This window comes from Rhincodon typus, chromosome 12 (genome assembly GCF_021869965.1).
Source record: "Rhincodon typus isolate 14 chromosome 12, sRhiTyp1.1, whole genome shotgun sequence".
Lineage (NCBI taxonomy): Eukaryota > Metazoa > Chordata > Chondrichthyes > Orectolobiformes > Rhincodontidae > Rhincodon > Rhincodon typus.
The window spans coordinates 65,759,151-65,779,233 of NC_063343.1; the positions used below are offsets into that span (position 1 = coordinate 65,759,151).

Consider the following 20,083-nt stretch of genomic DNA (forward strand, 5'->3'; position numbering starts at 1 on the left):
TTTTAAGGCAGAGGTGGTTAGATTCTCCTTAAACAAGGGGGTTAAAGGTTAGCAGGAGTTGGTGGGAATGCAGAAGTAAAGGTGCAATTTAGGGTGGCTCAGTGGTTAGCACTGCTGCCTCACAGCACCAGGGACTCGGGTTCGATTCCAGCCTCGGGTGACTGTCTGTGTGGAGTTTGCACATTCTCCCCATGTCTGTGTGGGTTTCCTCCCACAGTCCAAATATGTGCAGCTTAGGTGGATTGGCCATGGGAAGTGTTAGGGTAGAGGGGGTAGGTCTGGGTGGGATGCACTTTGGAGGTTCAATGTAGACATGATGGGCCAAATGGCCTGCTCCCACACTGCAGAGATTCTATGATTCCATACAGTCAGCTCAGAGGGCTCTTGTGGCACAGCGGTAAGTCCCTACCTCTGAGCCAGGAGGTCGGGTTCAAGTTCCAGCTGTTCCGGGGGTGTGTCGTAACAAGGTGATCAGTAATTCTCTACAATGAGTGCAGCCAAGATCTTATTGGAGATGGAGCAGGCTCAAAGGGCTGAATGGCCTCCTGGCTGCTCAGATGCTGGTACATTGTATTGATTGAGTATGGGGATGAACGGTTAGCAGAGTAATTTCCCTCAGTGGTAATTCAGGGGTTAAAGAGGCACGTTTCCCTTTCGGAGCAAAACCCTGAACCTCTCCCACCAGAACCCCTACCCCACAGTAGAAAACAAACATTCATCAGGTCTGGAACTCAACTTTCAATGAACAATACACAGTTCCCTGTCAAAACATTAATCGTTGTAACCATAAAAGGGAATGGAATGATGCAGCAGTTCAGCATTCATGGGGATTTCCAGTTCTCGAAATTTGGTTAAGCGTGAAACAGTTATTGTTCAGCAATTGCAGAAGCAATCTGATTTCAAAAAAAGAGTGACTTCCTGCCAACGAAAGCGAATAAGAAATATTTTACCCTTTCAATCATTTTTTTTTCCTTTTGCTCTTAACACACAAAGGCTTAGAGTCATACAGCACGGAAACAGACCCTCCAGTCCAACTCCTCCATACCAACCTAGTTTCCCAAAACTAAACTAGTCCCATTTGCCTGTGTTTGGCTCAGATCCCTCAAAATCTTTTCTATTCATGTACCTGCCTCAACATTTTTTAAATGTTATAACTGTACCTGCATGCACCACTTCCTCTGGCAGCTCATTCCACATACAAACCATGCTCTGTGTCAAAAAAATTGCCCCTCAGGTCCCTTTTATATCTTTCTCCTCTCACATTAAGGAAAAGACCTTAGCTATGCATCTTATCTATGCCCCTCATAGTTTAATATACCTCTTTAAGGTCACCCTTCAGCCTCATAAACTCCAGTGAAAAAAGTCCCAGCCTATCCAGTCTCTCCTTATAATTCAAACCCTCCAGGCCCGGGAACATCCTGGTAAAGCTATTCTGCACGCTCTCCATGATGAGGAGAGAACTTGGTTAGCAATATACATCAGAACTTTACTGCAGTGCACCCTAATGTTCAAATTGTTCCCAGTGGAAAAGTCCATTCTGTAGATTTATAGAGAGGTATCGCACAAATATGGACCATTCAGCCTTTTATGTTTATGCTAGCTCTTCAAATGAGCAGCCCTCCCCATCAGCACTTCCCTTCTTGTGTTTATCTGGTTCCCTTTTGAAAGTTCTAATTGCTTCTGTTTCCACCAGCCTTCCCATCAACACGTTCCAGATCACACCAACTCCCCACGTAAAAGTTGATTTCTCTGCATCTCGTCTCGGGCATTTCTCACCTCTTTGAGAGGGTTTATTATTTTTTAATCGGAGGAAGTAACCAGAAATTCACACCTTTCTTAATGCAAAATGCATCGAGCAGCCTGGTTTGAGTGTGCAAACCCCTCACTCCCCTCCACAACCCTGCCACCCTCCCACTGCACAGAGGGGTTTTTGAGGGTGTCAGGGGTGAGTGTTATGAAGCAGGCTAAAGGAAGTTTGTGGTTGCTTTCTCTTGAAAAGAGTTAACATCCAGTGACCCGCATGAGCCCTCAGGCCAGCAGCACCTTGGTTTCAAAAGTCTCATCCATGCGCTCCAACTATTCTACAGCTTTGCACCTCCCTGACTCTCCAATAGCCCTCAGCACGACAACCATCATTGATCTCTGCGCTCCTCTGATCCTGGCCCTCTTGTGCCTCTCCCACCCATTTCCTCCAAGTTTGATCGTTCCAGAATTGACAACTAGGCCTTTGTACTTCAAAGCATGAAGACTTGAAACCTCTTCCTAAACCTCCCTGCTGCTCTATCTTCATTGAAGACGCTCCTTGGGCCCTACCTGCTTGTGCAAGACTTTTGCCATCTGCCCTCATACCTCTTTGTGTGCTGCAGTGTCAGATTCTGCTCGATAACGCTGTAATGAACACCCAGTGAACAGAGTCAATGGTTCCAATGGGAAACGGGAAGGAGTTTTTGTTGGTATTGTATGGTGGCGATCTCACCGGGCTCATAACCCAGGGGGCCCAAGTGCTAATGGTCCTGGGTCACTGTCGCTCAAAATCCTGGAATTCCCTCCCTAATGGCATTGCAATCTACCTACAGCACATGGACTATGCAGTTCAAGCACCGCCACCTTCTCAAGGTGCAACTAGGAATGGGCAATAAGTGTTGGCCCAGACAGCAACGCTCACATTCCGCAATTGGGTAATAAAAATTGGGTTCAAATCCCAACGCAGCTGGAGGAACAAATTCAAATTCAAATTATTCTGGAATTTAAATGATCTCAATCATGGTGATCATGGCAACTATCCTCTATTGCGCACGCACATCCTTGTCCTTTAGCGACCTGCCATTCTTCTTTGGTTTGGTCTAGGCCCACAGCGATGTGATTGACTCTGAACTACAATGGCTCTAGCAAAGCCACGCAGTTCAAGGACAATTAGGGATCGGCTACACCCACATCCCATCAAAGAATAAAACAAGAATCAATTCTCCTGGAATTTGAGCACAAATCCCAAATGAATATGTCTAGTGCCAGTATTGAGGAATCCCATCTCGGGATGCTTGGTTGAAGGTGTTACATAAATGCAAGTCTTTGTTGTTGACTAAACTGAGGTGCTCAGGATTATGAAGTGAAAAACCTGGCTAAAGTTAAGCTGTTGGTTGTGGTCACTGTGACCACTGGCCAAATTGTGTTGACTCCTTTCTGAAAAATGAGGAAATTGAAAGTTGGAAAAGGGAAGATGTGGTCAGATTGGAATTTCCGAATCAAAGGGTTTTAAAGTCTTTGACAAAATTGCTAGGGAAGAGCGATGCATATGGACAGTGTAAATAACCTCAAAGGACAACTGGAGGCAGTTTCTGATCAACCTTGCTCCAAGCAACTAAACATAAAATCACAACTAACTTTCCCACTGCCGGTACTGAGGGAGCTCAGCATTGTTAGAAATGCAAAACTGAGGGGGCTTTGCATTGTTGGTGATGCAGTACTGATGGAGCTCTGCATTGTTGGTGATGCAGTGCTGAGGGAGATTTGCATTGTAGGTGATGCAGTGCTGAGGGAGATCTGCATCGTTGGTGATGCAGTGCTGAGGGAGGTCTGCATCGTTGGTGATGCAGTGCTGAGGGAGGTCTGCATCGTTGGTGATGCAGTACTGAGGGAGATCTGCATCGTAGGTGATGCAGTACTGAGGGAGATCTGCATTGTTGGTGATGATGTGCTGAGGGAGATCTGCATTGTAGGTGATGCAGTGCTGAGGGAGATCTGCATTGTTGGTGATGCAGTGCTGAGGGAGATCTGCACTGTTGGTGATGCAGTGCTGAGGGAGATCTGCATTGTTGGTGATGCATTGCTGAGGCAGGTCTGCAATGTTGGCGATGCAGTGCTGAGGGAGCCCTGCATTGTTAGTGATGTGATACTGAAGGACATCTGCATTTTTGGGCATGTACATATAGAACATAGAACATAGAACATTACAGCGCAGTACAGGCCCTTCGGCCCTCAATGTTGCGCCAACCTGTGAAACCAATCTGAACCCCATCTAACCTAAACTATTCCATTATCATTTGAAGCAATTGAAGCAACTGAAGCAATTCTGCATTTTTAAAGATGCAGCATCAGGGACCTCTAGTTTGTTGGCAATACAATACTGAGGGAGTACCGCACTTTCAAAGGGTCAGAACTGAGTGAGTGCTGTACTGTCAGAGGGTCAGTACCGAGGGAGTGCCGCACTGTCAGAGGGTCAGTACCGAGGGAGCGCTGCACTGTCAGAGGGTCAGTACTGAGGGAGTGCTGCACTGTCAGAGGGTCAGTACTGAGGGAGTGCCGCACTGTCAGAGGGTCAGTACCAAGGGAGCGCTGCACTGTCAGAGGGTCAGTACTGAGGGAGTGCTGCACTGTCAGAGGGTCAGTGCTGAGGGAGCGCTGCATTCCTGTCCTTTCCATCTTTCTGTAAAAGTGAATCCTAAATGTCAATGTGAAGCAGGTATTTTGTTTCCCCTGAGCCCTGACTAATATTCACGGACGATGTCAAAAACTGGAAGTTATTGAACTTTTTGGACACTTTCTGGATGAGACAGCGTTTTTTTTTTACCAAGGGAGGAGAGAACCCATATGTTTCTTTTATATAAAAAATTGGGGTTAGCAGCTTAATGTGTGCTGGAGCTACCTGCTGATTACAAACAGTCATGATTTTTGGATAGCAGTCTAGTAAATCTTTTAGGGAGATAGTGATGGGGCTTATTGCCATTAATTGCTCAAAAAAAATGGGCTTTAAACTATGTTCCATTTATGGCAATTGGCGTTGGCAAACTGCTGGGGGCATTGAGCTTTTTGTTTATTCATTCACAGGATGAGGGCATTGCTGGCTAGGCTGCATTTATTGTCTGTCCCTAACTGCCCAGAGGGCAGTCAAGAGTCAACCACTTTGCTGTGGGTCTGGAGTCACATGTAGACCAGACCAAGTAAGGATGGCAGTTTCCTTCCCTAAAGGACATTAGTGAATCTGATGGATTTTTCCTGACCATCAACAATGGATTCACAGTCATCATTAGAATCTTAATTCCAGATATTTATTGAATTCAAATTCTACCATCTGCCATGGTGGGTTTCGAACCTGGGTCCCCAGAACATTATCTGGGTCTCTGGATTAACAGTCCAGCGATAATACCACTAGGCCATCACCTTCCCATAAGTTCTTGCTGTACAATGGACTCAGAGGCCTATGCAACTGATAAGAAAATTCGAGGGAAGGCTACTGCTCTCGCCATAGAAAGCTGTATCCTATGATCTTTTGAAGAGAGAGAGATAAAAAAATTGCTTTGTGGGATCTTGCTGTGCTCACACTGCCAGTTCTGAAGAACTTTGAGGTGTGGGGAGAATGTGGAAGTTGCTATGTCAATCTGGTTCACTAATGTCCTCAAGGGAAGGAAATGCCATTGGTGCAAGGGGTTGTGAAGGCTAAGTTGCTGAAGGTAGTTTAGATGGAGAGAGATAGGTTTGTGATCAGCAAAGGGGTTAAGGGGTATGGGCAGAAGGCAGGAGAATGGGGTATGGGCAGAAGGCAGGAGAATGGGATTGAGAAACATATTGCCGCCTGGGCAGTCAGGAATGGGCACATCCCATTAATAAACAAAAAAAACACAACGTTCAGTCTTTCTTCATTTACACTACATCTCATTGACTAAAGGCTGTTTTGTGAGAGCACTGACTGATGTTGTAGAGGGTGACAGGGATCTCTGGCTGGGAGGCAGGAACCTCATGATAATGGACATGTTGCGGGGGCAGGGATTGGGACAATGGGAGATTACATGATAACACCATGAAGAATAGGCCAAACTGGAACAGGCAACCGTGCCATTTGGCTTTGAACCCACCTGGGCTGTTATCCACAAAGACAGTGGTATTGACAGTCACTGGAGCAGCTATAAGAAAGGCTGAAGTGAGTGCAAAGAATTCCACTTGCTGGTCAGAAGCTGAGACCAGCTTGCTTTGGAGATATCTCACCTCCTTATCCCTCCTGCTTCAGGCTTTTCTTGTGTCACTGAAACTGCCTTTCAGCTGTTTGCTCCGTGGCCTTGGGGTGGGTTCACCACCACAGACTCGCTGCTCTATGAATGATTTGGTCATTGTTTTGGGAGATTGGTTGAGCTTTCCTGATTGTTGTCTGGTGATCATGACACTATCATTCAATACCCATGTGGTTCATAAAACCAGAAGGGCATGTCCTTACCCACGTCTGAACCACACAGGACTCCAGAACTACAACAATGTGCTTGACCCTCAGCTGCCCACTGCAATGGCCGAGCAGTTTAAGGGTAACAAAATGTTGGGGATAGTAAGAACTGCCGATCCTGGAGTCAGAGATAACACAGTGTGGAGCTTGAGGAACACAGCAGGCCAGGCAGCATCAGAGGAGCAGGAAGGGTCCCAACCTGAAACAACAGCTTTCCTGCTCTGATGCTGCCTGGCCTAACAAAATGTTGACCTTGCCAATGACATCCCTATCCCAGAAAAGGAGAACAACATGATGCCAAGTGTAACCCAACAGTAAGTCGATCAGAGCTATGCCTCATTAATAATCTGAACGTGACTCCAAGAAACAACGTGCTAAATAAAAATCACTTCCCCATAGGAAAGCAGGTGCTCATTACCTGTAACTGTTATATTAAGAATTTATTTTGCTGTATTATGCTATTTTATTTTACATGTAACACTTACAGCACAGCTAGATGCACAATGTTCAGGAATTTTGTCTTGTTCATGGGATGGAACATTGGGAATAAGGAAGAACATCTCCTTAATCCAGATTTCTGGGATATAGATATCTCTGGCTGGGCCAGCATTTATTGCCTATCCCTAATTACCCAGAGGGCAGTTAGGAGTCAACTGCATTGCTGTGGGTCTGGGGCACATGTAGTTCAGATATTTCCTTCCCTAAAGGGCATTTATGAATCCCATGGGTTTTTCCTGACAATCAACCATGGTTTCATTGGAATCATTCAACTCTTCATTCCAGATATTCATTGGATACAAACTTCATTGTCTGTCATGAAAGGATTTGAACCCAGGTCGCCAGAACATTATTAATCCATAGAGTCAAGTAGAGTCTAGCAGTAACAGCACTGGGCCATCACCTTCCCCGTGTATTTCAGAGCACGGAAAACAAATAGATGTGACCAGGTTTGACTCAGTGGGTAACACACTTTGCTGAATCATCCAGGCTATAGGCCAAGTGCTGGAAGATGGGACTAGAGCAGATAGGTGCTTCATGACTCACTTAGACACGATAGGCCAAAGGGCCTTTCTCATCCATGACTCTATGAGTGAGAGAGTTTGAGGGCAAAACACTTGCTCTTCTCCACATAGAATCTTTGTTAGCTCCAGTTGAAGAACAGTGCGTGCCACAATTTAACAAAAACGGAGAAGGCTCATTTCAGCAGACAGCAAACAATTTGAAAGACTTTTATTCATTTACAGGATGTGGGCATCACTGGCCAGACCAGTATTTACTACCCATCCCTAATTACCCAGAGGGCATTTAAGTGTCAACCACATTGCTGTGTGTCTGAAGTCGCATGTAGGCCAAGCTGGCTAAGATTTCCTTCTCAAAAGGACATTAGAGAACCAGATGGGATTTTCCTGACGATAGACAATGGTCACCATTAGACTCCTAATTTATTTATTTATTTAGATTCAAATCCCACCATCTGCCATGGCAGGATTCAAACCTATTACCTGGGTCTCTGGATTAATAGTCCGGCAGTAATACCACCACCACCGCTATCACCTCCCCATCACCTTTTTTGTCGGGAAGGTGCAGGGCTGGGAGAGGCATTGGACGGAGCCTCCAAGCAACTCATCCACCCAACATCCCATGCCCAATCCCGCATCGCCCCAGAATGGCACAGCCTGCATTAGACTCATCAGCCAACTCAGAGCCCAATCAACTGGACCGGGAACAAGTTATCCTTCGTCCTGAGCAACCACCAGAGAATGGGAGGTGAATGTTTGAGGACTTAAATTATACTCATCAACTTCATAAAAGGACAAAACGACAAATTCTGGACCTTCACAAGTTTATTGTAATTTGTTTTTTTTTAAGAAAATAATGCAAGCTTGTTTGTAGCACAGGGAAGGGGTTGAGAAGAATCATTAGAATGCGCTGAAGACAGAGAATGGGGGCTGAGATTGGCAAATGTTGGCCCGTTGGGAACATACTGTGCCCCTGCCATGTGCTTCTCAATGCCAAGAGTCAGGACAGGATGCTCCATTCTGATCCTCGGATGAATGGTGTTTGGGGAGGGTGTAGGTACTATCTATTCCTTGACCTACCAAAAACCTTTTCCTCACTCACCTCCGTTACTTTTATCACTTACAGATGGAAATAGCGGAGGGCTGAAGGGCCTGTTCCTGTGCTGTACTTCTCTTGTTTTTTTTTGTTGTTCTAAAAGTCTTAACTTTTTCAACATCCAGATGATTTTCCTCACAGCTGTGTTTTTAACAACCCAGAGCTGTCTACAGAGTTAGTAGCTCTCCTTTGGGAGGGAGGGAGGGGAGTAGAATTCATCACCAGGGGTGACCATTATCTGAGCTTAAACCTGGAACTAAATACCTCTGGGTACATCCCTGGATTTTGGTTTTGAGGGGGAAATCAGTCAGGCCATCACAGGTTATGGGGAAATAGGCAGGAAAGTACAGTTGAGGATTGGTGGATCAAGCAGGGTTTCACTGAAAAGCACAGTGAATTAAATGGGCCAAATGGCCTACTTCTGCTCCCGGGTCCTATGGTCTTAAGGGAATAAAATGGGGTTTGGTTTACTGGGGGTGGGAGAATCAGTGAGAGGGTGGTGGAAGGGGGAAGTGGGGAGATGGAGAAGGTGGGGGTGTAATGTGGAGGGGTGGGGAATGGAGAGGGTGAGGGAGGGGGAGGGAATGAACAATGGGATCTGAAGGTGTGCAGTGAAGGTGGAAACGAGTCTAATTGAAAATGCGGCCCCGTAGCGCAGAAGATACATCTTCAAAATCTTCAAACACCATTTTTGATAATGAGAGCTCTAGGCTGAAAATAATAGTTTGAAATATGGTTGAAATATTCATGAAACTCGGAGGTCAGGCAGCAGAGTGAGAGATTGTCAGAGACAGGGAGTGAGAGTGATTGAGAGAGCAGGAGCGGGGAGACTGAGGGTGAAGCAGCAGGGCCGGGGCAGCTGGGATTGTTACCCAGAGGAGGTCGAAGATGACATGGAGACGTTCTGAAAGTGAGGGATAAGGATTCTGACAGTGATCCTGTGGGATCCTGTGGAGTTTGGAGTGAGTGGAAATGGCATTGAGGGCAGGGTAACTTTGAGGTACCAGGGCAGAATGCCCAAAACAATGAGACGACTGGTTTTGAGGGGTGGAGGGATGGAGGGGTGGATGGGTGGAGGGTGGGGAGACCTTCCAGTACCAGGGGCTGAGGGACAACCATGGAGCTACACAAAGAAACGTGAACATATTATACTGCAGGGCTCAGTACTGACCGTCACTTAACACAGACATCTAGAGACTGGATTGTGAGCTGATGGAAGGTATATTCACTGGGATGACTGGTCATGATGAAGAGGGCGTTGGGACTGCCAACCTCAGCTCATGGTTCGGCATTTTGATGGATACAAACATGGTGTTGCCTGGGGATGTTGGTGGATTGGTGACTGTCCCTTTCCCCTCTCTCCAGATGTCAATGTCCCATCAGGGCCTTGCTTCAGCAATTGGATACCGGTGGTTTGTGCCCTGTATTTCTCCAAAGGTCAAGGACAGCAGCAGCATGGTCCAATGGGATGACGTCTCCTAGTCTTCACCAGCACAGAGTGCCAGCAGAACCTTGCTGTAGTCCCCTGACGTATCGCCCTGGAAACAAATGGAAAACGAACGCTCTTCACAGAATCACGAAATTATTGTGGTGGGGAAGAACTCCATTCGGCCCATCCTGCCCGCACCATCTCTTGTCCCCATTGACCACTGCGGAGATTCCTGCCTCCTGGATGGAAGTCTGCACGGACACGGATGGGATACTACACGGGATTGGGCAGGTGGTGGCATGGGGTAAGTTAGCTCAGTTGGCTGGGCAGCTGGTTTGCAATGCCACGTGATGCCAATGCACAGGTTCAATTCCTGCACCAGCTGAAGTTATCATGAAGCACCTTCCTTCTAAACCTCTCCCCTCACCTGAGGTATGGTGTCCCCTCAGGTTAAACTACCACCAGGAATCTCTCTCTAATTGGAGAGCAGTCCTACAGTCCAGTAAGAATAGATGATTTAATTTTACTTTTATTGCACAGGAGGGCCATTCAACCCATTGTGTCTCTAGGAAGAGCTAACTAATTAGTTCTACTCCCTCTCATTCTTTCCCCATCACCCTCCAAACATCTGTTTTTCCCAGTATTATCCAAATCCCCTTCAACTATTCCAATTGAATCTGCTCCCACTGGCCTTTCGGACAACGGCCCCCTGGATACACCTCACCCCCTCAACCAGCCTCTGCTTCTGTTGCCCTTTAGTTTCTAGCTGCATTCTGCAGTAACTGGATGGTTTTTGAAAACCTCCAGTCAAACTCCGCTTTTCTTCCACTGGCCTGACAATGACCCCTGACCCTTCACTTTGGCCAAATATCGTCAGCCAGTCCCGATTGCAATCTCAAAGCTGTCAATCTCAGGGGTATTTGGGGATGGTACTGCTCCTGGGATGACTTTGTCCGTGTGACACCTGTAAATGGGTCAATGACTAATGTCACAGCTGCTTGGCTTGGCCTACTGTTCAAATTTGTTTACAGACCGCATCGCAAATGTCTGCAGAGCTCTTTTACTGCCTCAGTTTTTTTTTCCCCATTGTCACTCCCAGGCTGTCACTTCAGATTTGAAATCCTTAACCTCGATAACAAAAACCCCTCCAAAACCTACCACCACCCCATCCACCTACATCTCTGTAATGTTCTCACTAACCTGCGAGAACCTCTGCTTTTCCAACTCTGGTTTCTTCTGTGTTCCCCCAGTTACTTCACACTACGAGTATAGAACCTAACCTCTGGAATGCCCTCCCTCAAACTTTCTTTCTCTCTACCCCTTTAAGAACCAGACAAACTGCCTCTTGGCCTTGCTTTGAGGTCACAGGACCCAACAAATCATGCCCCAGGGCTTGGTGTCAAATTTAGACATCATGGAATCTGACCACATTGAATGGTTATAGCTCAGATGTTCAGCTCATTTATTGAATCCTATAGCATGGGAGCAGGCCACTCAGCCCAACAAGTCTACACCAACCCTCCAAACAGCATCCCACCCAGACCTACCACCCTACTCGATCCCTGTAACCCTGCAAAACTCATGACTAACCCACCTAGCCTGCACATCCCTGAACACTAGGGGCAATTTAGCATGGCCAATCCACCTAGCCTGCACATCTTTGGACTGTGGGAGGAAACCGGAGCAAACCCACGCAGACACGGGGAGAATGTGCAAACTCCACACAGACAGTCGCCCGAGGGTGGAATTGAACCCAGGTTCCTGGTGCTGTGCAGCAGCAGTGCTAACCACCATGCCACCTTGCCACCCCATTGTGTCTGTGCTAGCTATCTGAAACTAACCTGGTGCAATTCTAACCCCCAGCCTTCCTCCCTGCTCAGTCTTCATTCCCAGGAAATGACCTGGGTTGGGAACTTGAAGATCAAAGCACGAGTGGGAACAGGCACCAATGTAGATCAGCGGGCACAGACCAGGGAAAACCCAGCCACACCCTGACAGGAAAGACTCACCTCTTCACTGGACATATGAACATTTTGAGGAACTCCCCCCACATCCCCCAACCTCGTATTCTGCCGAGACGGAGTTCATGTTTGATGGTTCCCCTCGGGCACTTGCCTCTATAAAGGAGTACAGCGACGCATCATACATCTCTTTGAACTCGTATCGGATGTTCATCAGGTCGATTTCACTCCGAGACACCATGATCCTGATCAGGGTCTTGTCATCTGTCCCCGCACCCTAAAAAGTAACAACAACAATCTGAAGTCAACACCAAAGACAGAAGAGCAGCTGTTCAGAGCTATTTAAACAGGACCAGGTGCTCTGCTGGGGCTCAGTTGGCGAGATGGTAAGAATTTGATGCAGCATGTTGCCATCAGCGTGAATTCACTCCCTGTACACAAGAACAGAAGAGCCAGGAGCAGGCCATTCAGCCCCTCGAGCCTGTTCCATCACTTAGTACAATCGTGGCTAATCTCATCTCAGCCTCAACTCCACTTTTCTGCCTACTCTCCATAATGCTTCAGCCAATTACTAATTAAAAATGTGATTATCTCCTCATCTTGCCATCGTCTTGGCATCCACTGCACTCTGGGATAGTGATTTCTACATATTCACAGCCCTTTGATAGAAGTAACTTCGCCTCAGAGGCAAAAAAACTGCAGATGCTGGAATCCAAGGTAGACAAACAGGAGACTAGAAGAGCACCGCAGGCCAGGCAGCATCTGGAGGAAAGCAGCAGTCAACATTTTGGTAGAGTAATACCTGAAACATTGACTCCTTCTCTCCTCCAGATGCTGCCTGGCCTGCCGTATTCTTCCAACCTCCTGTTTGTCTACCTCATTTCTCCTCACCTCGGTTTTAAATCTGCCAGCCCTTATCCTAAAACTATGACCTCTCGTTCTAGATTGCCCCACATGAGGAAACATCCTCTCTACATCTAATTTGTCAATCTCTTTTAGCATCTTATGCACCTCAATTAGATTTCCTGTCACCTTCTAAACTTCAGATGTAAAGGCCTAAACTATATTTTAAGGTGAGAAAGATTCAAAAAGGGACCTTTTCACACAGAAGAATGAACTGCCAGAGGAAGTGGTAGATGTAGGTATGGTTACAGCATTTATGAGAAGTTTGGACAGTAAAGGAATAGGAAAGGTTTAGAGGGATCCGGGCTAAATGGGACTAGATCAGTTGGTCCAGTGAGTTGGAAACTTGGTCAGCATGGATGAGTTGAACTGAAAAGGTTTGTTTCCATGCTGTATGACGCTTTGGTTACTGCTCAATCTCTCTTCATAATATAAGCCTCTCATCTCTTGATGCAATTTGGAGATGGGGAGGTCAACACAGAACACTTGAGAAGCGGGATATTGAATGAATGATGGGGATAATATTAGGGGGTGTGTTATGCCTGGTGAAGGCAGAGCCCGGTAGTCCTTTGTGGGCGAGGGATATTTGTTTGATCACCAGTGAGTCACTCAGTACAGGAGACCTGGGCACAGGGACTCCAGTATCAGGACTAATGGTTTCAATTTCTAAATATTTATCCATGTGTACAGAGTGACACTCAATTATGCACCAAAAAACAAAGCTTCAAATTCAACATCTCCATGAAGGTTTCGTGCACATTTCCGTGCACGACGTCATCGCTCCCCCTGCACCGGCTCCCCCACCCCGCGACGTGGCTCCCCCCCCCCCCGGCCCACCCCCCCCACCCCGCGACGGGGCTCGCCCCCGCACCAGCCCATCCCTGGCTCTGACCCCAACCCCAACCCCGACACCACCCCCACCCCCATGACATGGTTCCCCCCGCCCCGCAACAGGGCTCCCCCTGCACCGGCCCATCCCCCCACCTCGCGACAGGGCTCCCCCAGCACAGACGAGGCTAACAAAAGAAGGATAATTTACCTTCATCGACTTGTAGAGGCGCTCAGCAAAGAACGCTGGCTTGTTCTTGACATTACGAACTAGGAATAAAAGGAGACAGAGAAGTGGGTGTACAACAACCTGAATCTGGCTTGATCTACTGTGTGCTACCTCAGACACTTCCCGCGTTTTAACGGAACAAAAATTAAATCAGAAAATGTATGAGCTGAAGTTATTAAGTGTGAATTTTGATTGCGTGGTGAAAGCAGATTTAACAGCTGCTTTCAAACAGGACATGAAGAAATAATTTAAGAAAACAATTGTTGGTCAATGGGGGAGGAGAAACAAAATCAGAAATTGTTGCAAAATCTCGGTAAGTCTGGTAGCATCTGTGCGAGAAAAACGGTCAACATTTGAGCTTCAGTGACCCTTCCTTGGGACTAAAGGGAAGTGTAAAATTATTATTTTTATGATATTGACAAAGGAGAATGGGCAATTGGAACAAATGGTGAGGACACCATGAGCCAAAGGGTGTGCTAACGGAAGTAGAGGAGTGATATAGATAAAGCATAGGTGTTAATGGTAGGTGTGAAGAGTAGAAAATAGGCCAGCTCTGCAAACAAGGCCGGGGGGGGGGGGGGGGGGGGGGGAGGGGAGGGGAGGGGTGAATCAAAATAGAGGACATCAACATTAACCCCTTCAGAACCAGGACCTTACACAATAGGCAACATAGCCTTGTTCTAGCTTCATTATGATATGATGTATAGAGTTTTTGTGCTACAAAATCAAGGAAGGACAGATGACCCCAAAGCTTGATCAATCGGAGCAGTTTTAAGAGAGAGCGAGGTGGGGAGTCATTGACGGAGTTCTGGAGTTTAGCACCAATGCCGCTGAAGGCACAGCTGCCAATGGTAGAACTGAACACCCTCTTTATTATCACCCAACAGCACCTCAAATCTGTTACAGAACCAGAGACCGGCACTAAATGGCAAAACATAAAAGTGAGTACTGGACAGTGGAACTAATTAGAGGTCAAAATATTGAATTTTTTCAAGGAGGAGGACATAAATATATATTTTTTTTAGGGCTAAAAGGATCAAAGGGTACGGGAGAAACAGGGTCCTGAGTTGGATGATCAGCTATGATCACAGCAAATGGCAGAACAGGATTGAAGGGCTGAATGGCCTACTCCTGCTCCCATTCTCTATGTTTCTAGGCTTATGCTTTGGAGTTTAGAAAAAGGAGGGGTGATCTTATTGAAATATACAAGATTCTGAAGGGGCTTGACATTGAGAAGGTATTTCCACTAATGGAGGAATCTCAAACGGGGGTACATAGATACAGAATAAGCGGACACTCACTTACAACTGAGAGGTGAAGGAATTTCTTCTCACAGAGAGTAGTGAACGTCTAGAATTCTCTAGCCCAGAGTGTTGTGAAGATGTCTGAAAATATTTAAAGAGGATGTAGACAGACATTTGCAATGTGAGGGGTTTGCGGCTTTGAGAGGTACTGGCCTGAAAGAGGAGTTAAAGCCTGGGATAGAATAGCCACGAGCTTAGAATGGCAGGGCAGGTTCAAAACTAAATCAATCCACGTTTTGATCTTTGGTTGCAAAATTTCATGGAAGTATGCTGGATTGAGGAAGGATGTGCACGCTCACACATAAACACACAAAGAGGAGATACTAGGAAGTGACAGTGGGAGCGGTTAGAGTCAATGCAAATATAGTCCAGGCACAGGCACATTAACACAGACAAAAGGGCAAAATTCATCAACAGGGAGGAGAGGCAGAACAGAGAGAGAGAAAGAGAGAAAAAGAGAGAGAGAGAGAAAGAGACAGTAAGAGACAGAAAAAGAGAGAGAGAAAGAAAGATGGAGAGAGAGAGAGAGAAAAGAGAGAGAGGAGAGAGAGAGAGAGGGAGAGAGAGAGAGAGAAAAAGGGAAAAAGAGAGAGGAAGAGAGAAAAAAAGAAAGGAGATAGAGGAGAAAGAAAGAAAGTGTGTGCAAGAGATAGAGAAAGAAAGAAATAGAGAGAAAGAGATAGAGAAAGAGAGAGAAAGAGTGTGCAACAGAGAGAGAGAGAAAGAAAAAGAGAGACAGAGAGAAAGAGAGAGATAGAGAGGAAGAAAGAAAGAGATAGAATGTGTGACAAAAGAGAGAGAGAATGAGAGAGAGAGAGAGAGTGAGAGAAAGTGCGCAAGAGAGAAAGAAAGAAAGAAGGAGAGAGAAAGGAGTGTGCGAGAGATAAAGAAAGAAAGCGATAGACAGAAAGAGAAAGAGAAAGAGTGTGTGACAGAGAAAGAGAGAGAGAGATAGAGAGATAGAGAGAAAGAGAGAGATAGAGTGTGCAGCACAGACAGAGAGAGACAGATGGTGTCCCACGGTCTGTTTACTTCCTGACGGCATTTCTGACTCACTCTTTACAAGAGAACTTGTAGAAATAATTCTGGAATTACCCCCGATAATTTAAGAACCCAATTCCCATTCACACCACTCATTTTCACAGAGGGTTTTTGTCATAAAGTAATAAATAACAGCCTTAATGAGATGACAGGGTTAAAGAGGGAAAAACCACACAGTGAGACAGCAGGAAGGAATTGAATGTGAGAAAGCAGAATGGGAGGAAGACTCGATGATTAAAGAGTTCATGGGATGTGGAATGCCTCATCACAAGTCGTTACTGAAGATCTGCAGTTTGCACTAATTAAAGGAGAATCAGTAGAAACTTCCGACGACATAATACAGGCTTGGGAACATGGGAGAGAGAGAAACAGAGGGAGGGAGAAAAACAGAAAAATGGAGTTGGGGAGCCCTGGTCTCACACAGCACATGGTAATTTGGGTAAGCTGTACCAGTCTGTGACCAGCTGGGGAAGGACTGAGGGTTTGGGTGTTTTTCAGTGCCTTTGGAACCAAAATCACCGGGGGTTCGTCGGGGGGAGGGGGCTTCAAGAGTTGACAGTGTGGGTGGGGGGGAGCGGGTAACAGAGTGGGAAAAAACAGGATTAGGGCTCAGAGTTAGAGGGGGTTCCGCGTATATATATGTGAATTTATGTATATGAATCTTTGTGTATATGCATGTATGTGTCTGTATGTGTGTGTGTCTATATGTTCATATGCAAACTTGTGCATCTGATTTGATTTGATTTATTGTTGTCACATGTACCTAAATACAGTGAAAAGGTTTGTTTTGTGTGCTCTGCAGCCAGATCATAATAAACAAGGATGTACAGATCAAAAAGTGCATCTGTATGTGCATGTGTGTATTTGTATGTGCACACGTGTGTGTGTATAAACATGTAGGTGCATGCAAGTGTACGTATTTGAGTGTGTACATGTTTGAGGGTATGCGTGTGTGTTAGTGTGTGTATGTACATGCAGATGAACACGGTTTCTTTTGTTTCGAATGAGCTGTACAGACTCACCAATAGCAATCAGTGCATTCCTCAGGTCTCCAGAAATATCATTCTTGATGGTCTGCTCGATATCTCTGTTGGTGAGTTTGATGTAATCTTGGAAAACTGCAGGAAAACACAGTGTAGCCAATCAAAGCCCAACAGCTACCAACCAAACTCAAAACAAGGCTCCAGTCATCACTGTCTGTAACATGATAAAACATCGGAACAAGATTCAAAGGAGGATAAATCAAACAGAAAGTGAGACCGTTTCAGGAGATAGTAAGACAAGTTGGGTAGGTTTTAAGGAAAATCTCTGAAGAGGTTTAGGCAGGGAGTTTGAGTGATGGGGAGCAGGCAGATGAAGTGACTAAAACGGGGGCTGCACAAGAGGAGCACAGAATCCCTACAGTGTGGAAAGAGGCCGTTCGGCCCATCAAGTTTGCACCAACCCTCTGAAGGGCATCCCACCCAGATCCCTTCCTGTGACCCCACATTTGCCATGGCAAATCCAACTAACCTGCAAATCCCTGAACACGACGGGCAATTTAGCGCGGCCAATCCACCTAACCTGCACATCTTTGGACTGTGGGAGGAACCCAGAGCACCCAGAAGAAACCCATGCAGACACGGGGAGAACGTCTGTGTGGAGTTTGCACAGATGCCTGAGGCTGGAATCGAACCTACGTCCCTGGCGCTGTGAGGCAGCAGTGCTAACCATTGAGCCACCATGCTGGCTTGAAGGCTGTGAGGAATTTACAGAGATTTTTTGGTGGGGCAGTGAGTGGGAAGACCATGGAAGGTTGAGAATCAGAGAGTCAGCTGGAGAGTAGCCGAACAGGGGGAATTAAGGGGAAAATGACAAGCAGTGGCCATTATATTGAGAGAATGCCTGAGCTCCTCGTTAACACGTGGCCTTGGATTCTTTAATATCTGCCCGAGAAAGCAAGAAGGGTCTCAGTCTTCGATGTGATCTGAAAGGTGGTACCTCCAACAGCCCTGGATTGGGAAGCACCAGCCTGAGCTTGTTACTCCAATCTCCAGGATTTAGACTTGAGCACATGGCTTTCTCACTCAGAGGCAGAGAGTGTTCCATCTGAGCAGAAGCTGATTAGAGATGAAAATACCACCGAGCATCAGCAGCACTTGGAGGGAGGACACTCACCTCTCCTGAGATGGGGGTAGCTCCTCATGCACAGGATGCTGATGAACTTTGATTCCATGGAGCCCGAGTCCTCATCAGTTGAGTCGCACAGCTCCTAACAACCACACGGCAAGGGAATGGAGTTAGAAAACGTTTACTGCATTTCGACAGACCATTTGGTCCTTTCTGGTAGGCTCCTCTCTATCAGCTCACTCACTCAATCCACCCTTCTCGTCTTTCACCCCTTGTGTGTCACACTGTCACCTCCAGAAGCACAACAGAAATTAAAATTCAACGCCAGGTCAGATTTTTCTCTTTCAGTGTCAGACCTAGGGCAGGTCTCATTTCGGAGCAACGCAGGAAAGTTGGGAGTGGTTGCTCACAGAGCAACTTCACAGAATCCCTACAGTGTGGAAACAGGCCATTCAGTCCATCGGGTTCGCATCAACCCTCCAAAGAGCATCCCACACCCACAACCAGCCCATCCCTGTAACCCCGCATTCCCCACAGCTAATCCACCTAAACCAGCACATCCCCGGACACTATGGGGCAATTTCGCACGGCCAATCCACCCTAACCTGCACATTGTTAGACTGTGGGAGGAAACCCACGCAGACACAGGGAGAACGTACAAACTCCACACAGACGGTCGCCCGAGGAATGTGGCGCGGTTCCCTGGTGCCACGGGGCAGAAGTGCTAACCGCTGAGCCACCGTGCCACCCCATGACCAGTGGCTGTGTCAACTTCTCCTACTCTTCAAATACTCTGTCCTACACTATATCCTCCAACACCACTCTTGAGAAAGAAATCTGTCGTGACTTTACATTGTCCCAATGCTGTCTGCCGCCAGCATTTCTGAAGTATAGTTACAGCTGTTAATGGAGGAGTTAATGTTTGCTGTGTATTGGATTTTGCTATTCTGTGCCTCTTGGTCAGACTATCAGGATTAGCCTGGATTTTACTGGATTGGGATTTGAGTCCACAATCCACGGACTCGGAGATGGGAGCCAAGACTAATATCATCCCCATTCCCCTGATCCACATCACTTGTTATCAAATCTAGATCTTGGTCCAGCCCCATTCTAACAAACATCAATGTAATTTAAGGTTGTGCCAGAAACCAATACAAATGGGAATTACTAACGTCAAACATCAAACAGTCAAGTCAAACTACTTGTATTTTCTGACAGAGAGCAATTCACAAATCTCTTTGCTTCTGGGGAGTTTTGGGGAGGGAGTAGAGGAGAGTGAATTAAAAACACAACATCTACATTCAAAAACAAGTCAAGAAGTGTCCTTTATTTAAACACTGACAATCTGCTGACCACGAAGGAAGGGTGTCAGCAGTGACACAGCAGGGATGCTTTACAGAGACTTACCAGGTAATCTGATATAAGCTGACATGGTTTGCATAGTAAAGGAAAGAAAAGAGAGTTTTTGTTCCTCTGTCACATTAGCAAGAATCCATTGGTTTGACAATAAGAATATAAAAGAGATTGAACACCCCAAGAGCACAGAACTGTTTGACAGTTCAGACACAGTAAGAACTGCTGATGCTGGAGTCAGAGATAACACAGTGTGGAGCTGGAGGAACACAGCAGGCCAGGCAGCATCAGAGGGGCAGGAAAGTTGACATTTTGGGTCGGGACCCTCTGAAGAAGGGTCCTGAACCGAAATAAAAACCGAAAGAGCTGCGGATACTGTAAATCAGGAACAAAAACAAAGTTGCTGGAAAAGCTCAGCAGGTCTGGCAGCATCTGTGAAGGAAAAAATAGAGTTAACATTTCGAGTCCGGTGACCGTTCGTCAGAACTGATGGTGGCTGGGGAAACGTCAGTTCATATGCAGAAAAAAAGGGGGAGGGGGATGGAGTAAATGATAAGTTAGAGCCTAAAGAGAGAGAAGAGCAGTTGGACAGACAAAGAGTTG

At 46.4% G+C, this 20,083-nt stretch overlaps 1 protein-coding gene across 1 annotated transcript in view; it reads right to left on the minus strand.

Moving 5' to 3' along the window:
* Window positions 1-8,039: 8,039 nt before the first annotated feature.
* The window catches only part of anxa6 (annexin A6), a 78,830-nt gene continuing 66,786 nt past the window's right edge, over window positions 8,040-20,083 (minus strand). Inside the window, exons 13-17 of the mRNA XM_048603492.1 lie at window positions 18,176-18,269; window positions 17,041-17,136; window positions 13,656-13,714; window positions 11,868-11,990; window positions 8,040-9,861 (exon numbers count right to left, since the gene is read on the minus strand). Of these exons, the coding sequence (XP_048459449.1) occupies window positions 9,802-9,861; window positions 11,868-11,990; window positions 13,656-13,714; window positions 17,041-17,136; window positions 18,176-18,269 (432 nt within the window). The 3' untranslated portion in view covers window positions 8,040-9,801. The remainder of the gene's footprint in view (window positions 9,862-11,867; window positions 11,991-13,655; window positions 13,715-17,040; window positions 17,137-18,175; window positions 18,270-20,083) is intronic.